Source organism: Podarcis filfolensis (genome assembly GCF_964270895.1).
Source record: "Podarcis filfolensis genome assembly, chromosome: 16".
NCBI lineage: Eukaryota > Metazoa > Chordata > Lepidosauria > Squamata > Lacertidae > Podarcis > Podarcis filfolensis.
Genome location: NC_139620.1, coordinates 30337242 through 30352617, shown reverse-complemented (window position 1 = coordinate 30352617; position 15376 = coordinate 30337242). Strand labels below are relative to the sequence as shown.

Below are 15376 nucleotides of genomic sequence, written 5' to 3'. Positions count from 1 at the left end.
AATTGAGATTGTCTTACAGAATATGTGTTCGTTGTGGTGGCTCGAACTGTATTTTTCAATGGATTCTTGTCAATTGGTTAGTTGTTGGTGACATTTTGAACGTTTTTAATTTGTGGTTTGAAACTGTGCTATATTATTGAACTTTCCGCTTTCATCGTTTGCATTTGCTGGAAGCTGACATGCAAAGATCTTCCCCAAAATGTGGCCTAGGTAAAGGTAAAGGGACCCCTGACCATTAGGCCCAGTCGTGACCGATTCTGGGGTTGCGGCGCTCTCTCGCTTTATTGGCTGAGGAAGGCGGCGTACAGCTTCCGGGTCATGTGGCCAGCAGGACTAAGCCGCTTCTGGCGAACCAGAGCAGCGCACGGAAACGCCGTTTACCTTCCCGCCAGAGCGGTACCTATTTATCTACTTGCACTTTGATGTGCCTTCGAACCTCTAGATTGGCAGGAGCAGGGACAGAGCAACGGGAGCTCACCCCGTCGTGGGGATTCGAACCGCCGACCTTCTGATCAGCAAGTCCTAGGCTCTGTGGTTTAACCCACAGCACCACCCATGTGGCCTAGCCAGTTACAAATAGATATATCATTTTTCTTTAAAGATATATTTTCTTTTGTAATTATGTCTCTGATGAGATCAGAGTGAAAGAAGTTGCAGTAGCTGCAAATTCCCACCCTAAAAAACCTGAAAATGAACCATACCTGGATGGTGGGGGTACCAAAGCGGAAGAACTTTGGGGCAAGACAAGAGGCTCTTATAGGAACACAGAATCACAGAATTGTAGAGATAGAAGGCACCCCAGAGGTCATCTAGTCCAACCCCCTGTGATTGAGGAATAACATGAGTTGGACCATTGTTCAATACTAGCCCAATACTGTCTACACTGACAGGCAGTTGCTCTTTGCGGTTCCAGGCAGGGACTCTTTTTCCAGCCTTGCCTGGAGATGCCACAACTTGAATTTGGGATTTTCTGAATGAATGGCAGATGCTCTACCAATGAACTAAGGACTCAAACACAACACACACACATTGGAAGATTGGCGGACTAAGATGGTCGAATGCGTCGAGCTAGCAAAGCTGATGGGGAAGATCCGGAATCAGTGTGATGAACTGTTTCAAAAGGACTGGAGCAAATTTATATTATATAGTGGTACCTCTGGATACAAACGGGATCCGTTCCAGAGCCCCGTTCGCATCCTGAAGTAAACGCAACCCACATCTGTGCATGTGTGGGTCGTGATTCGCCACTTCCGCGCATGCGTGTGATGCCATTTTGAGTCTGCGTGAGTGGCGAAACCTGGAAGTTACACGTTCCGTTACTTCCAGGTCGCCGCGGAGCGCAACCCGAAAGCACTCAACCTGAAGCAACTTCAACCCGAAGTATGACTGTATATGAAAGAATATTGTAAACATCTGAAAACGTTTGTAGCTTTGAGTTGAAATGTTTTGTAATGACAATATATTTAATAAGGAGAAATATAAAAATAAGAGAGAAGGTAAAAAAGTGGTTATAGAAATCCTAACAATAAAGTAAATATGTATGGAAGTCAGGAAGAGGAGCGGGAGGAGGTCGATGCTCGGTTAGAGCGATGTTTAAGCTTATTGATTTATGTATGGATATTGTAATTACAAAAAAATTAAAATGTAATAAAAATTACTTTTTAAAAAAGAACAACAAACAAACACAACACACACACACCAGCATTTGGGGGCTGCAGCATTTTATAATCATCCCAAATATTTCAGTCGCTTGACTCACACAGTTTGCTGCTGCGGTTGTTTGCCAAGCAAGTGAAACGATTAACGCAAACCCTCTTTTAAAAAATGTTATTAGATGAGTTTCGCCCAGGGAAGTCCCCGCAAAATGCACCTTGTAAGATTCCAGGGATGTTGTTGAAGTGGATTTATTAACCAGCCTGGCATTTTGCAGATTATCGTTGAACAGGAGGGTTCTGTCTCCTAGGAAGGAGAAACGGCCTTTTCTTGCAAGGGAAAGTTAACAAAAACTGGAGCCCCAATGAGGGATGGTTCTGGGATGCGATTTGACTGGTAGCAACTGTTTCCAGGGCATTTCATGGGGAACAGCTGGTGTGGGCACAGTCTGCCCGCTCCAGGAGGCCATCTGTATGCCGAGCAAATGATGAAAAGCCTGTCAAAGAACTGGACCGGTTACTCCTCTGCATTGGTAGAGCTCTCGCCGCCTTTTAGCTATTTTCCTGCGTTTGTTTCCTGCCTTTCCACCATCAAGGAACCCAAGATGAAGAGAATATGTAGTTCTGAATACCGTATTTTTTTCGCTCTATAAGACGCACTTTCCCCCTCCTAAAAAGTAAGGGGAAATGTGTGTGTGTCTTATGGAGCGAATGCTGGCTGCGCGGCTATCCCTGAAGCCAGGAGAGCGAGAGGGATTGGTGCGCACCGATCGCTCTTGCTCTCCTGGCTTCAGGGATAGCTGCGTGAAGCCTCTTCAGGGCAATGGGAGGAACAGTCCCCCTGCCCTGAAGAGGCTTGGCGTGGTGTGGTGTTTGCCTCCTAGGTGGGTCAATTTACAATTTACAATTTATTTATTTACGGCTATTAGCCCATAAAATATGTACAAACATAAAAACACAGGGACATAAAAACAGATATATCCGACAACAGGAGGTGAACACCACGATGCAAGAGTGGGTCATTGAGCAGAGCCAAGTGACAGCTTGGGGCCAGGAGAGCTCCAAGGGACAGATCACAGAAAAGGAAAACTGAAGACGAACTCCGACATGCACTCTCATCATAACAGTTCGATTAGTTTTGATGTTGTTGTTGGTTTTTGGTGGTTTTTGAGTGTGAGATAACCGCATTCAGAAATCTCGCCACCTGCAGAGTTACAGAAGGATCTGTATCCTGCAAAAGCAGTGCGGCGTGTGACTCAACAGGCCTGCCAACCAAGCGCAGTAAAGCAGGACCCAGGAATTTAGCCCTGGCTACGCTATGTAGGGGACAGTTGAACATTATATGTGAAAGAGATTCAACAGTTTCCCCGTCACACACACATAGCGGAGACACCAAACCCTTGGAAAATCTGTGGTTCAGCAGGTTCGATGGAAAGACATTGAACCTTGCACGAATAAATGCACGTCGGTGTGGTACTGATGAAAGAGATGACATGTATGGTCCTAGGTGGGTCATAAGGAAAGGGTTAAATGAGTGTGATGTGATTGGCCAGTGGGAATGCAAGGGAGGAGTAAAAGTTAGAGTGGGAGGTTTTGAAACTCAGTTGAGGTTTGGGAATTGGAGAAGGAAGAGGGAGGAATAGGCAGTGGGTTGATCGAGTTGTATTGTGAGAGAGTGAGAGGAATTGTCAGGTGGAGTCAGATAGAAAGTTGGAATAATCAGTTTAAAGTTGTTAAGAACAGATAGGTCAGTAGGAAACTAAGATTAAGAAACTGTCAAGAAAAACTAACTGAAACCATAAGCTTGTTCCGGCATTTAAAAATAAACTTGATTATTTGTTAATGTTAACAACTGACTGGACTCCGTGTGCCCCCGTGAGATATGAGGTGGTGGCAGCGCAAAAAGCAATCGCAGTGGTGGCACAGGGTCAATAGACCGTCAAACGTCTGGGGGCCCTGTGTGATCGCCACACATGGCTACCCCAGAAGCCAGAACAGCAAGAGGGATCACTGCTTTCGCTGCGCAGCGATCCCTCTTGCTGTTCTGACTTCACTTCGCTGGAGAGGTGTGGCGCAGAAAGGGAAAGTTGCGCAGTGCCCCTTCAGCGAAGCAGGAGGAAAAACGGAGCCCTTCCATTTTTCCTCCCGCTTTGCTGGAGAGGCGCTGCGCAGAGAGGGAGAGAATATTTTTTTCTTGTTCTCCTCCTCTAAAACTAGGTGCGTCTTATGGTCGGGTGCGTCTTATAGAGCGAAAAATACGGTATATCACTCATCTAAGCCCAGACCGGGAGCAGGGAGGAAGACGTGTTGCTTACTGGTCGGAGCATCCACTTTGCATGCAGAAGCTGCTAGCTGTCAATCCACAGCAGCCCCAGACAGGGCTGGGGGAAATCTCCTTGTCTGAAACTCTTGAGCGCTGCTGCCTTTCCACCCATGTGTGCTTCTGTCCCTCCATGATTCACCCAAGAAAACAGCAGGAGAGAATTATATGCCAACACACCTCCCCAGTTTTCGTTGTTTTACTCCTGCAATTTTCCAGGTCAAGGAGGCTGCAAACAGTTCGTTTCCTGGAATAAAAATCTATGTACATATTTATTTAATTGCATAAAATTTATACGCCTCCTGGAAGAAAAACCCTCAAAGCAGTTTGCAAAGAGAATAAAAACCATAAAATTATCAGCGACAAGAGTTGAAAACAACTACAGTGGTACCTTGGTTTTCGAACAGAATGTGTTCCGGGAGTCCATTCGACTCCCAGAACAATTCGGAAACCAAAGCACAGTACTACTCCTCCTGCAGCCAAGTGGAAGCTGCGCCGAACATTTGGCTTCTGAAAATTGTTCGAAAAATGGAACATTTACTTCTGGATTTCGATTATTCGAGAGCCAATTTGTTTGGGAGTGAAGGCATTCGGCTTCCAAGGTACGACTGTATTTAAAACATTTTTTAAAACCTTAAAATTGACGAGAAACTAAAAAAATGACATGTCCACATTCTACATATCTGGGTTGTCCTACCAAAAATGTTTTTTGCAGGTGCCAAAAAGAGTACAGGGAAGGTGCCAGCCTGATGTCAATAGGCAGGGAATTTGAAAGTGTAAACGCTACCACACTAAAAGATGGATTGGGTATTAAGTGGTGCTTGTAACTGAGCCAGTTTCACAGATCAAAGTGGCCAAGTGGGAATATATGGCATAAGGCGATGCAACAGGTAACAACGTGGAAATGAGTGTGAAACATGTACAGTATTCCGTTTGGTTTCTGGAATTTGCATCTTGTGAAAGCTCAACTACAATGCAGGAATTAACAGTCAGGGAAATGGAATGCATAGGCCAAGGGTCAGCAAACTTTTTCAGCAGGGGGCCAGTCCACTGTCCCTCAGACCTTGTGGGGGGCCGGACTATATTTTTTGGGAGGAAATGAACGAATTCATATGCCCCACAAATAACCCAGAGATGCATTTTAAATAAAAGCACCCATTCTACTCATGTATAAACACACTGATTCCCGGACCGTCCGCGGGCTGGATTGAGAAAGCGATTGGGCCGGATCCGGCCCCCGGGCCTTAGTTTGCCTACCCATGGCATAAGCCTTTCCTCCTAACCCACAACCTGTTCTCTTTCTTGACCTCGTTGCCGATCTAAAAATGCTACGTTTGAAATGTGACCAACATTCCAGACCCGTGAATCTGCCACGGCTGTCCTAGGTGTGGCTCTCGCTCCTCGGTATAATTCATCCTGAAACAGTTAAAAGAAAAGGCAGACTGGCGCTGCCGAGGAAAGCATAATTGCTGACGAAACCCCCTTGGGGCACAGTGAGTCCTTTGTAGATCTTAGGGTAGTGGAGACACTGTTGGTGCTGGTGCAACGAGAGCTTGGCTCACGGAGTGGCTTAATTATTCCTCCGGCGGGGGATCTTGACTTGCAGCTTTTTATGGACTTTGCGGGACCTCATTAGGCAAGAGTATCATTTGCTTGCACATGTCTTGGGGAAAAAGATGCTCGGCTTGTTCCTCTGTCAACACAATATGGGAGCCGAGGACATATGTTTTGTAGCTTGCTCTAAAAACAGCACGCTCTAATTATTTCATGTTTTTAATTTTTTTTTTCATTCGGCCGCGACTTGGCTAATCTGTTGCCTGATCGATATTTTTTTAATCAGTCGCTTTAGGTCACAAATGCCTCTCCCCCCCCTCCCCTTTGCTTTCAACTTCCAAACCACTGAGCACACCATGCGCAGATTTACCAGCTGAGCACTGATCTTAAGATTCGGACCGCAGATGGACCGACGCTCGTTGCGTTTTCAAACGCATGTTGATTTGTAAAGCTGTCGTTTGTCAAAGGGAGGGGGTGGGAGCTCATAAAAGAGCATTTAATCTCCTTTTTCAAGATTCTTGGCTTCTTCTCGGCTCGTGGAAGCTAATATAATCTCTCGAATGGAGAAGAAATTAAAATAGCTGTGTTTTGCTCCTTTTATGGACAAACCTCCAGCATGGATAGTGGCTAAGTATTGTGCGGTAAAAAAATAAAAATAAAAAGTACTTGTTATTGCTACTGTAAAGCCCTGTGGAATTTTCTACTCCCACCCTGGGTGGGACAATGAAACGTTTTGTAGTCGAGGAGTAAAAAAAAAAGCTACTTTGAGACTCAAGCCAAGGAAACTGAATGTTGGACACTTCGGGACAGGCGAGAGAAATTGCTTCTTCACACAGCACATATTTGAACTATGGAATTTGCTCCCACGAGAAGTACTGGTGTCCACCAACTTGGACGAAATTGTGAAGGATTAGGTCATCCATGGCTACTAGCCATGATGGTTATTGAAATACACTCGGAGTCGAGTGTGGATTTCATGCTCTTTATTCAGCTCATAGTAGTGAGGAATGGAAGTTTCCCCGAACTGTCTGCTTTATATACATTATTTACACAACGGGCCCCACGTGATTGGCTAATTCCGGGATTCTCCTGTAGGCCAATCAGGTTGCGGATTCACTTCCACCTGGAGGTGGATTGGGTGGCTCCTGTGGACCAATCAGACTGCTGCATTCTGTATCCTATTGTTCTAGGGCCAATCAGACTGCCTCATTCTTAATCCTATTGTTGTAGGACCAATCAGACTGCTGCATTTTGGATCAACCCAGTACATTACAGTTATGCTCTGTGGCCACTGTTGCAGGAGATACCACTTTCTAGGGATACCAAAAGGGACGCGGGTGGCACTTTGGGTTAAACCACAGAGCCTAGGACTTGCTGATCAGAAGGTCGGCGGTTCAAATCCCCACGACGGGGTGAGCTCCCGTTGCTCGGTCCCTGCTCCTGCCAACCTAGCAGTTCGAAAGCACATCAAGTGCAAGTAGATAAATAACTTCCTCCAGCGGGAAGTTAAACGGCGTTTCTGTGCGCCGCTCTGGTTCGCCAGAAGCGGCATAGTCATGCTGGCCACATGACCCGGAAGCTGTACGCCAGCTCCCTCAGCCAATAAAGCGAGATGAGCGCTGCAACCCCAGAGTCGGTCACGACTGGACCTAATGGTCAGGGGTCCCTTTACCTTTACTTAGGGATACCAAATGGGGAGAATTCCTGTTGCTCTTAGACCCTACTTGCAGCTTCTCATAGGTATCTGGCTGGCTGGCCAGGCATCGTAAGATCAGGATGCTAGACTAGATGGGCCATTGGCCTCATCTAGCAGGGCTTGTCTTATGTTCTAAGCCAATCTCTACTGGAGACATGAAGGCAGGAGACACAAAAGATTGCCCTTGGGATAGATCAGCTTTTATAATTATGTCTGCTGCTGCTTGTCTCCAAACTTCTAGTCTCAATTGAGTCATAACTAGGGCTAGGGGAGAAAGTTGGCTCAGTTGACAATGCAGGGTTCCCGAAACAATACATGAACAGAGACGCAGCCATCCTTTGAAATTCGCACTGCTCTGAATTTTGTAATGCGATTCTCAAGTCTGGTAACATGTGCCGAAAGAAATTAATAATAATAATAATAATAATAATAATAATAATAATAATAATAATAATATTATTTATACCCCGCCCATCTGGCTGGGTTTCCCCAGCCACTCTGGGCGGCTTCCAACAGAATATTAAAATACAATAATCTATTAAACATTAAAAGCTTCCCTAAACAGGGCTGCCTTCAGATGTGTTCTAAAAGTCTGGTAGTTGTTTTTCTCTTTGATATCTGGCGGGAGGGCATTCCACAGGGCAGGTGCCACTACCGAGAAGGCCCTTTGCCTGGTTCCTTGTAACTTGGCTTCTTGCAGCGAGAAAAGAGCATATTAGGGTGAATTGTGCATGAAATGCGTGCCATTATTACCTTTAATTACTGAAAATAACATGCATTACATTAGAGGAATTTGCTTGCAAAAGTCACATTATATTAGTGATGCAAGGAAGTGAAGTAACACTGCTCTCCACCATCTGATAACCAATATGGACAAGGCACTGGAGATCTGGGATGGCTCTCCCATTGCTTTGAACACCAGCCCAGAGAATGTGGCAGGGAGAGAAACCATTGCCTTGGGGCCGATGGCTGGCACCTACAAAAGTGTCGCATCTCAGTGGTAGAGTATCTACCTCACATGCAAAAGTCCCAGGTTTGATTCCCAGTATCTCCAGGTAGGCTGGGAGAAAACCCAGTCTAAAAACCTGCATAACTGCTGGCGGTCAGTGTCAGCAAGGCAGAAGTAGGTGGAACAGTGGCCTGAATTTGCTGTGTTCTTACATTGTTGTTGCTTTAGGTGGGGGAGAATCTTTCTCCCTCCAGTTTTCTCCTTCTCCAGTTGCTCTTCGTTCCAGTAAGAAAAGCTTACCGTGCACCTTTAAGTTTATCCTTTGGAGAGTAACTCTCTCAATGGCCACCTGTTCGGATGGTTACATGGTGCCTCCAGCTCCAGAGGTAGTTTGTGGGCGGCGCTGTGGTCTAAACCGCCAAGCCTCTTGGGCTTGCCAATCAGAAAGTTGGCGGTTCGAATCCCCGTGGCAGAGTGAGCTCCTGTTGCTCTGTCCCAGCCCTGCCAACCTAGCAGTTTGAAAGCATGCCAGCACAAGTAGATAAATAGGTACCGCTGTGGCAGGAAGGTAAACGGTGTTTCTGTGCTCTCTGGTTTCCGTCACGGTGTCCTGTTGCGCTGGAAGTGGTTTAGTCACACTGGCCACATGATCTGGAAATCTGTCTGTGGACAAACGCCAGCTTCCTTGGCCTGAAAACAAGATGAGCGCCGCAACCCCATAGTCGCCTTTGACTGGACTTAACCACCCAAGGTTCCTTGGTGTGGTGTAGTGGTTTAAGAGTGGTGGACTTGTAATCTGGTGAACTGGGTTTGATTCCCCGCTCCTCCACATGCAGCTGCTGGGTGACCTTGGGCCAGTCACACTTCTCTGAAGTCTCTCAGCCCCACTCACCTCACAGAGTGTTTGTTGTGGGGGAGGAAGGGAAAGGAGAATGTTAGCCGCTTTGAGACGCCTTTGGGTAGTGATAAAGCAGGATATCAAATCCAAACTCTTCTTCTTCCTTTACCTTTTTTTACCTGCTAGGCTGCTGCTTTCATTTTCTGTTTGTTTCCAAGTGGCCTCTATCTAGTGGGCGACTGTGCAAAACCAGAAACTGGATAGACCTTTGCCCATATGCAGCAAGGCCCGTATGTTCTTATAGACGCAGGGAGCTGCTGTTTACCAAGTCAGACCATTACATCTAGCTCAGTATTGCCTACAACGGGCATGGTCAAACTCGGCCCTCCAGATGTTTTGGGACTGTAACTCCCATGATCCCTAGCTAACAGGACCAGTGGTCAGAGATGATGGGAATTTTAGTCCCAAAACATCTGGAGGGCCAAGTTTGCCTATGCCTGGTCTACAAAGACTGGCAGAGGTTCTCCAGGGTTCCTGGAAGGGGACATTCTCAGTTATACCTGGAGATGCCTGTGTTTGAACGTAGGACCTTCTGCATGCAGACCTTCCAGGTGTTCCTATTTTCCAGGGACGTTCTTGTCTCTGTTTCTGATCCTGGAATGCCCCACTTTCCTTAGGATTTCCCTGTTTTCATTGGAGAAACATTGGAGGGTATGGAGTTATCTGACCCCCAAGCCGTCTGAAGGCAATCCTATACAGGGAAGTTTTTTTAAAAAAAGTTTAATGTTTTATTATGTTATTTATATCTGTTGGAAGCTGCCCAGAGTGGCTGGGGCAACCCAGTCAGATGTGTGGGGTATAAACAGTAAAATTATCATTATGGAATGGGACGTCCCCATTTCCATCGGAGAAATGTTGGAGGGTATGTTCATGCAAGGCAGATACTCTGCATGTATCTCTGCACCTGGCTGTTGTTTATGCATGCATGTTAGTCTCTGTTTGAGCAAAGGTCTCCAACCCCGACACAGAGACAGAACGATTGCCTGCCATCTTTATTAGTTGACTGCCCGTGTCATTGGTGTGCGTGGACTGTACTGAATATTCTGCTGTGAACCACTATTGCCATCCTTGATAAATTTGCTAACAGGCCTGTTTAAAAATAAATAAAAGAGATGGGTCTTGAACTCCGGTGCATGAAATCAACAAATTTGACTCACGGCGACTACAGAAATTGCTTTTGGCAGTAAATAGGAGGCGGCCGTGGCGTGCCCTGGAAGCAAATTATCTGCACCAATATTAAAGTCTATTCCTCCCTGCCCTGCTATATTACACCACCGTGAAATGGTTGAGCCTTAAGGGGGCATTGGGTGAGTAATAGATGTCCACAGGAAAATGTTACATTATGTGATTCCTGGTGGCCTTCGCTTTTAGGTGCTCCGGTGATCTTAAAAAATGGGGGGAGTTTTGTTGATGGCTTTGCTACGGTTTACTTAGATGTTGCTTAGAGCAAACATTCAAAACATCAGAATACAAATATAGCAATTTTCAGAGCGTGTCAGCAAATTCAGCAAATTAACAAACGCAGAATAAATTCAACATTACAGACAAAAACCACAATAATCTAGGTTTAAATACATGAATACAAAGCAAAGTAAGAGTTAGGATTCTGGCCATCGTGCACCCAAAGGAGCCTGGCTTAAGTACAGTTCAGAAATTAGGGGTGCTGTCCCCAGTCTAGATGACATACAGCTGCCTCCTTACTCCAGAGGAAAAGAAAGAATGGGAGTGTTCTAAATGGGAGGAGCTAGAGGGCCTGTGAATGGAGCAAAAGGATGAAGCTCAGGGGGTTTCATTCACTTGAAACGAACTAGTTCAATGAAGACCACGGAATTCATTCTAAACCATTTGACCTACCCCTGAAAGTAATTCCCATAATAGCCAGGTGAATTTTGCATGAATTTAATTCATTTTGGGGTGAACTTTGAATGATTTCGAGTTCGTCTACAACAGGTTTCCTTAACCTCAGCCCTCCAGATGTTTTTGGCCTACAACTCCCATGATCCCTAGCTAGCAGGACCAGTGGTGAGGGATGATGGAAATTGTAGTCACAAAACATCTGGAGGGCCGAGTCTGAAGAAGCCTGGTCTACAAGTTCATTCCCTTACAGGTGGTGGGTTTTTTTCCATTTATTATTTAGACTCTCTGGGTGTTTAAGCTTAAGAATCATAGTTGCTGCGGGAAATAAAGAATTCACATTCCAGTAACAATGTGTTGGGGTTTTCTTAGTCTTCTTAAGTACTTTTTATACTTAAGTATACTTTAAACAGGGACGCGGGTGGCGCTGTGGGTTAAACCAGAAAGCCTAGGACTTGCCGATCAGAAGGTCAACGGTTCGAATCCCCGCGACAGGGTGAGCTCCTGTTGCTCGGTCCCTGCTCCTGCCAACCTAGCAGTTCCAAAGAACATCAAAGTGCAAGTAGATAAATAGGTACCACTCCAGCGGGAAGGTAAACGGCGTTTCCGTGCGCTGCTCTGGTTCGCCAGAAGCGGCTTAGTCATGCTGGCCACATGACCCGGAAGCTGCTCCCTCAGCCAATAAAGCGAGATGAGCGCTGCAACCCCAGAGTCGGTCACAACTGGACATAATGGTCAGGGGTCCCTTTACCTTTACCTTATATTTTATACAGGCACAGCAGCTTGTAACATTCTAGATGCTGGGTAGGGAATTGCTGAAGATCATTTGGATGAATTTAAATCACACTGTGAACTGGACAAACTGGTTTTTGATGGGGATGTAGGAAGCTATCTTATACAGAGTCAGACCATCTAGCTGAGGATCGTCTACACAGAATCATAAAACTGTAGAGTTGGAAGGAACCATGTGGGTTCTGTAGTCTAACCCCATTCATCGCAGGAATCTTTTCCCCAATGTGGGGCTCAAACCCACAACCTTGAGACAGAGGTGCAGCCTCATGCTCTACCGACTGAGCTACATCTTCCTCTGAGCTATGGCCTCTCCAATAAGGTGGAAGGTTACCTGCAGCTGCCAGGTGGATGTGCTTTGTCAGTGTGGCGTAGTGGTTAAGTGCGGTAGACTTGTAATCTGGGGAACCAGGTTCGCGTCTCCGCTCCTCCACATGCAGCTGCTGGGTGACCTTGGGCTAGTCACACTTCTCTGAAGTCTCTCAGCCCCACTCACCTCACAGAGTGCTTGTTGTGGGGGAGGAAGGGAAAGGAGAATGTTAGCCGCTTTGAGACTCCTTCAGGTAGTGATAAAGCGGGATATCAAATCCAAACTCTTCTTCTTTGTGTCATCTGGCGCACTGTGAAAATGATTTCAAAAGTGGGCCCAATTGATGGTGTTCGGGAAAACGTTCATGGCTCTATCTTTCCTCTCTGTTTCTCAGGTGACGAAAATGGTCAAAACGGTCACAACCAGAACTGTCCGGCAGGTCCCCGTTGGGCCTGATGGGCTCCCTGTGATGGACGGGTCATCTCCCATGGGCAGCTACACTGACTCCATAGACAGGAGACACATGAAGAACGGGGAGCGGTACATCACACCGCAAGCTTCTTCCACCTTGACCCGCTCTTACAACAGCTACGACTCCTATCCCGATGGTCACGACAGCCAGTACCGCCCGTTCATGGGCCACGACGGTTACGGAGAGCTGCCTGATAACTACGGTAGCTTGTCCCGGGGTGTCAATTACCGCCCGCGCTACGGCTATGTCCCTGGGAACAGTTACCGGCCGGAGGACGGCAGCTTCACGTTGCCAAGCAGAAGGGATAACTATGGTCCACTACCCCAGCCCCAGGTCCCGACGGGGAGCAACGCAGACCTGAACCGCTCCCAGCCAGAACGATTCCAGCCGGAGCCATACGGGCTCGAGGATGATAACCGCAGCCTCGGGGTTGACGACGAGGGGTACGAATTGGATCCGGAGTATTCGACCGTGAACCGTCGGACATCAGCTGGGATGCCTGAGAGAGGAAGACCTCACAAGACGAGGTAAAGGGATTGGGTTGTATATTTTCTTTTCCCTACCTATCTGCTCTTACAGGTTGTGAAAACAGGTACCTACCGGGGCAGACATTAGTAATACAGAGCCCTGAGCAAGGGTAAACTTTTGCACTCCCCTCCCAAAATATTTCTCATATATTTACTATTTATTCTTATTTACTTTAATTCACTGTTACATATGTATTTGTATGTGTGTGTATTACAGTGAATTAAAGGAAAGAAGAAAAAGAAAAAGGGGGGAAATATAAAACATTTTAAAAAGCAGAGGAAAACAGAACAACCCTAAAATATTATTAAGATTGCAAAACTATGTACAGTGGTACCTCTGGTTGCGAACGGGATCCGTTCCGGAGGCCCGTTCGCAACATGAATAGAATGCAACCTGCAGTGGCGCGTCTGTGCACGCGCAGGTCGCGATTCGCCGCTTCTGCGCATGACATCATTTTGCGGGTCTGCACATGCGCAAGCGGTGAAACCCAGAAGCAACCCTTTCTGGTACTTCCGGATTGCCATGGGACGCAATCTGAAAAAACGTACAGTGGTACTTCTAGATGCGAACTGGGTCCGTTCCAGGGCCCCATTCGCATCTATAAGCAAACGTAACCTGTGTCCGCGGGTCATGTTTCGGCGCTTCTGTGCATGCGCGTGACATCATTTTGAGCATCTGTGCATGCGCAAGCTGCAAAACCCGGAAGTAACGCGCTCCATTACTTCCGGGTTGCTGCGGAGAGCAACTCGAATGCCCTCATCCCGAAGCACATTCAACCCGAGGTATGACTGTATCATGAAGCAAACGTAACATGAGGTATGACTGTAGTATATATGCAAGTAGATAAACTTACGGTTACCCTCGAGTATATATTGGTTTGTGGGTCACTATGGTTTTGATAAATATGTCCCAAATATAATTAAATTCGTCCATCCATAATCTTCACCTGTAAACAGTCCGTTCACGGGTTGCAAGAGTTGTCACGTCGTCCATTCATCTATCAAGGGGGGCCATGTTTTTGTCCTTCCAATGTATCAGTATCAATCTTCCTGCAGATTTAAGGGCAAATGATTTTCACAAGATTGCCTTTTGGTACAGTCGCCCTTTTATGGATCCTCTCAGGAGGTAGCCATATAAATATAGCTTTTATCATTATTATTTTTCACCCTCTGACTCATTTCCCTGTGCAGGGGAACTGCCCACACTGTCCTAAATCCGGAGCTGAACCCAGAGCAGGAGAGCAGTTCTGGCTTGCTGGCATCTGCTGAATGGCTGGCTATCCTGGAGGAATAGTATATATATACGGGGCTCCCAGTACACTGTACAGCTGCCAGCATCAGAGGCACTGTGCTTCTGGGCAGCAGATGATGGGGAGCCACTGCAGCAAAGGCCCTGTTTGTGGGTTTGCCGGAGGCATCTTGTTGGCCTCTCTGAGAACAGGTTGTTGGATTAGATGGGCATTTGGTCTAGTCAAGTGAGGCTCCCCTCAGGTCCCCGGCTGATACTGCATCCCTATAAGAAATGGATGACAACTTTTCAGAATGATGTGACAATTAAACAACTCGAGTCTCCTAGTACCTATGCAATTGCATCTTTTAAGAATCGTAGGCATCTCTTTCTGGCCCATTATTCTTTGGCAACTTGCTCACGAGGGTTCCCCTCCCCCCCTACCCACTTTGCATTTCTTCTGGTGTGTTTTTTCCCCATATTTAAATACAACCGAGGAACTATTGACAAGCAATTTAATTTGACTGCAGCTTGTAGAAGCATAAAGAGGCACGTGCCAGGCCTCCTCTATAAGGCAGCGTTTCTTGTTGGCTTAAAAAAAGGAAAAATATTCAAAGCCATTTTTGCACAAATAAATTAGCCTTCGCCTTTCATTTCCCAGGAACCTTTGACAATAAATAATGCCTTCTGTTTAATGATGAAACCCCACGGTAATTAGCCTTTGATTGTGGGCTGGCCTTTGTTTTGTTTCTGTTTCGCTCCTGAGCTTTTCTTCCTTAAAAACAGATTTGGCATTCAGTTAAAGGCAGTAGGTTTGATGACGCTTGAAACCAGTGGAAGAAATATGACTGTCAATACACTTCAGGTGTCGTACTCCATTGCAGCCTCCCCTTCCTCTTCTGCCAGTGGCAGCTTTGCTCCTTTTCAGGATATGCCATTCACCACTAAACTCCGGTTCAGAATGCTTCTCTGAGCTTTTGAATTGGTGTGATCCAGTAGTTAGAGCTACCTGCCCTCGGCTTAGCTCCTTGCAGGGAGGGGGGGCGACATGGAAAGAGAAGAAGATGGGAAATACAACAGCCTTTGGGAAAGGTTATTCATTTATGCATTTATTGAAATATTTGTAG

The 15376-nt window shown here is 46.4% G+C and overlaps 1 protein-coding gene and 1 long non-coding RNA gene across 44 annotated transcripts in view; both read left to right on the top strand.

Moving 5' to 3' along the window:
* The window catches only part of ARVCF (ARVCF delta catenin family member), a 594486-nt gene that overhangs the window by 432790 nt on the left and 146320 nt on the right, over nucleotides 1-15376 (top strand). For all 43 annotated transcript variants that reach the window (XM_083589903.1, XM_083589899.1, XM_083589871.1 and 40 more), the window contains one exon: nucleotides 12417-13021. In XM_083589903.1, coding sequence (XP_083446029.1) covers nucleotides 12417-13021 — 605 coding nt within the window. The remainder of the gene's footprint in view (nucleotides 1-12416; nucleotides 13022-15376) is intronic.
* LOC310751515 lies at nucleotides 3661-3918 on the top strand. The gene is made up of 2 exons (XR_014542582.1): nucleotides 3661-3718; nucleotides 3814-3918. It is a non-coding gene; the product is annotated as an uncharacterized lncRNA (long non-coding RNA).